General features: G+C 42.6%; 1 protein-coding gene across 1 annotated transcript; it reads left to right on the top strand.

The window, feature by feature from the left end:
- Positions 1–247: 247 nt before the first annotated feature.
- Positions 248–1,942, top strand: LOC148277577 (uncharacterized). Its single transcript, XM_088232680.1, has one exon. It carries the CDS (start codon positions 890–892, stop codon positions 1,751–1,753), a length of 864 nt encoding a protein of 287 aa, XP_088088806.1. The 5' UTR covers positions 248–889; the 3' UTR covers positions 1,754–1,942.
- The last annotated feature ends 368 nt before the right edge of the window (positions 1,943–2,310 follow it).

The following is a 2,310-nucleotide window of genomic DNA, read 5'->3' as shown; positions in this document are numbered from 1 at the left end:
TAGTTAGAAATACAAAGTAAAGTAGTGGGTAATTGAAGCGATAATGGATATTATAAAACAAAGCTCGAATTATGATTTGTGTAAAGTTTACGAGTGGCATATAGTTAATAGTTATATAGGCTCCGCACACACCTTACCCAGGTATGAAATTTATTATTATTACCTGTTCGGCGCACTTCGGCATTCTTCGGAGGTCTTCGGCGCTCTCCGCCAGCTCGCGGCGGACATTGCGCTGTACTTCATACAGCATACAGCCGACCTAACAACTAACAGCTAACAGCCGTGCAACGTACAATACAACCAATCGCCGCTCACCCGCCGAGCTAAACGGTACTCCGCGTCTCACCGAGCGAGCTCTAAGCTTCGTTGTTTTCTGTTTTTGTTTTTGTTTACTACCAAATGCTGCTGAAGCATCAGTGAAGTGTGTTTACTCTTTCGAGCTACTAATCTCAGTGCAAACGAACAATTCATCCGCTCATCGAGGAAGTTTTAATGAAGTTATTCAAAACTCGGTCGTGTAAAGTGTAGTATGTAGGTGTAAGCTGTTAACCGCGGCCAGTTTTCTAACTTTTGTTATATAATTAGTTAGAAATACCGCTTTTTCGGAAGTAATTTCAGTGACCCAGATTCTCGTTCAGCAGGTAACGTCCGCAGCAACTTTACAGGTGAATCCGATCCTGCATTAATTATACGCGAGATACCTCGTCCTCTGTTGAAACCGAACTCGTAACCTTTCAGTAAGGCTGCGCTGATATGTATTCCCGGAGCGTCCGAATCGCCCGAGGAATGTTGATTTGATTTCGAGGTGGATAATCCGCGCTGATCTCGTCATGCAGCGAGCCGATTGTTGCATTCAGACCCGATCGTCGCAATAGCGAGGTGTTCGGAGATGGCTCACAAAACCGCCGCAGACGCCAGGCGTGTTCGAAACAAGCAAACGGCCGGGGACCTGCAGCAGAACGCCGACAACATGCAGGGAAGCGCAGAGAACAACGCCGTCGAGCCTCCTCCGGCGGAAGATCTCGCAGAGATCACCGGTAGATTCGTAGGTGTCGACGAGACCGACAGAGCCGCGAGCAATATCAGCAAGATCCACATTCTGAAGAACAGAAGTTCCAGCGAGCAGAATCTCATGCTGAAGACGTCGACTCTAAGAAAAGGCAAATGCCTGAGCTCGTCTTACCTTTACGACGGTCAAACCGACCCCGACAAACTTAACAACAACCTTATCGCCAAACCGCTAGAAATAAACGTGACAGTTTCCATCGGAACGAATGACTGTTACAAAGATGAGTTAGAAAACGACAAAATAGTATTAGACGGTGTTGTTCATGCTGACCAATCTAAGGATCTCGAAGATGCGGAAGATAAAGATGGCGAAGATATCGTTGACATGATAAAAGCGGCGAGCGCGCACCCCTACAAGAAAAATTCCAACGTTTACAACGTCTTCCAAGCGAAGACCGTTCTTTTGGAGAGGCGGAGATCCTTGCCGATAATCCCGAAGCTAATTGGACAGAAGTTAAGCGAACAAGGGAAGGCTCTGTCCCGGAGTGTAGAAAGTGCGGAGCCCGGGTTAGGGAACAAGGACTTCAAGCTGAAGACCTTCCGCACCTTGTCCAAGGGTCTCGGAAGGCTGCTGAAGAGACACAGCAGCATCAACATCAGCGAACCGGATCCCGTGTACAAGGTCGCATACTTGGGCAACGTTCTCACCGGCTGGGCTAAAGGTAAGACAAGTTTTGTATTATAATAATACGCCTGCATATTTCAGAAAAGGAAATAAAAACATTACTTTATAATATCCACTTGATGCGAGTTACTCGTAATAAGCCCCATTAAATGAACAATTTCAAGTAGGTATTTTGTAATCAACATTCTTGCTTAAAATTTGCCATTTATGTTTCGAGAGAGACTTAAAAATCATTCAAACAAAAATAAATAGATTTTTTTTTATTATCATTTTTTTCCCCACCCACCGCTTTCAAAGCTTCTTCGTCAAGGTTTACGTAACTAATGAATTGATTCCTTTTTTATTTTTATCATGTTCACTTCATAACTTCAATAAAGACACTGGATTAAAAGTACTTCATGTTGAAAATAAAATATTAAAATTAGACAACTCAGAAATTAAAAAAGCTATTCATAATAAGAAAACAAAAATAAATAACTAAAACAACAATATTTCTTTTAGTCCTCTCATGTCTAACTTCGAAAATAGTGATATCAAATTACCACCCGTGTAAGGAAAAAACGACTTGATTTATTGGGTCCACGTGTAGTATTTAGTGAACATGATAAAAATAAAAA

The sequence above is a fragment of the Micrasema longulum genome, unplaced genomic scaffold (assembly GCF_059751315.1).
Source record: "Micrasema longulum isolate JH-2025_06_02 unplaced genomic scaffold, ASM5975131v1 h1tg001009l, whole genome shotgun sequence".
In the NCBI taxonomy this organism is placed as follows: domain Eukaryota; kingdom Metazoa; phylum Arthropoda; class Insecta; order Trichoptera; family Brachycentridae; genus Micrasema; species Micrasema longulum.
The sequence above is the reverse complement of the archived record's forward strand: the minus strand, read 5'-3'. Positions and strand labels throughout refer to the sequence as shown.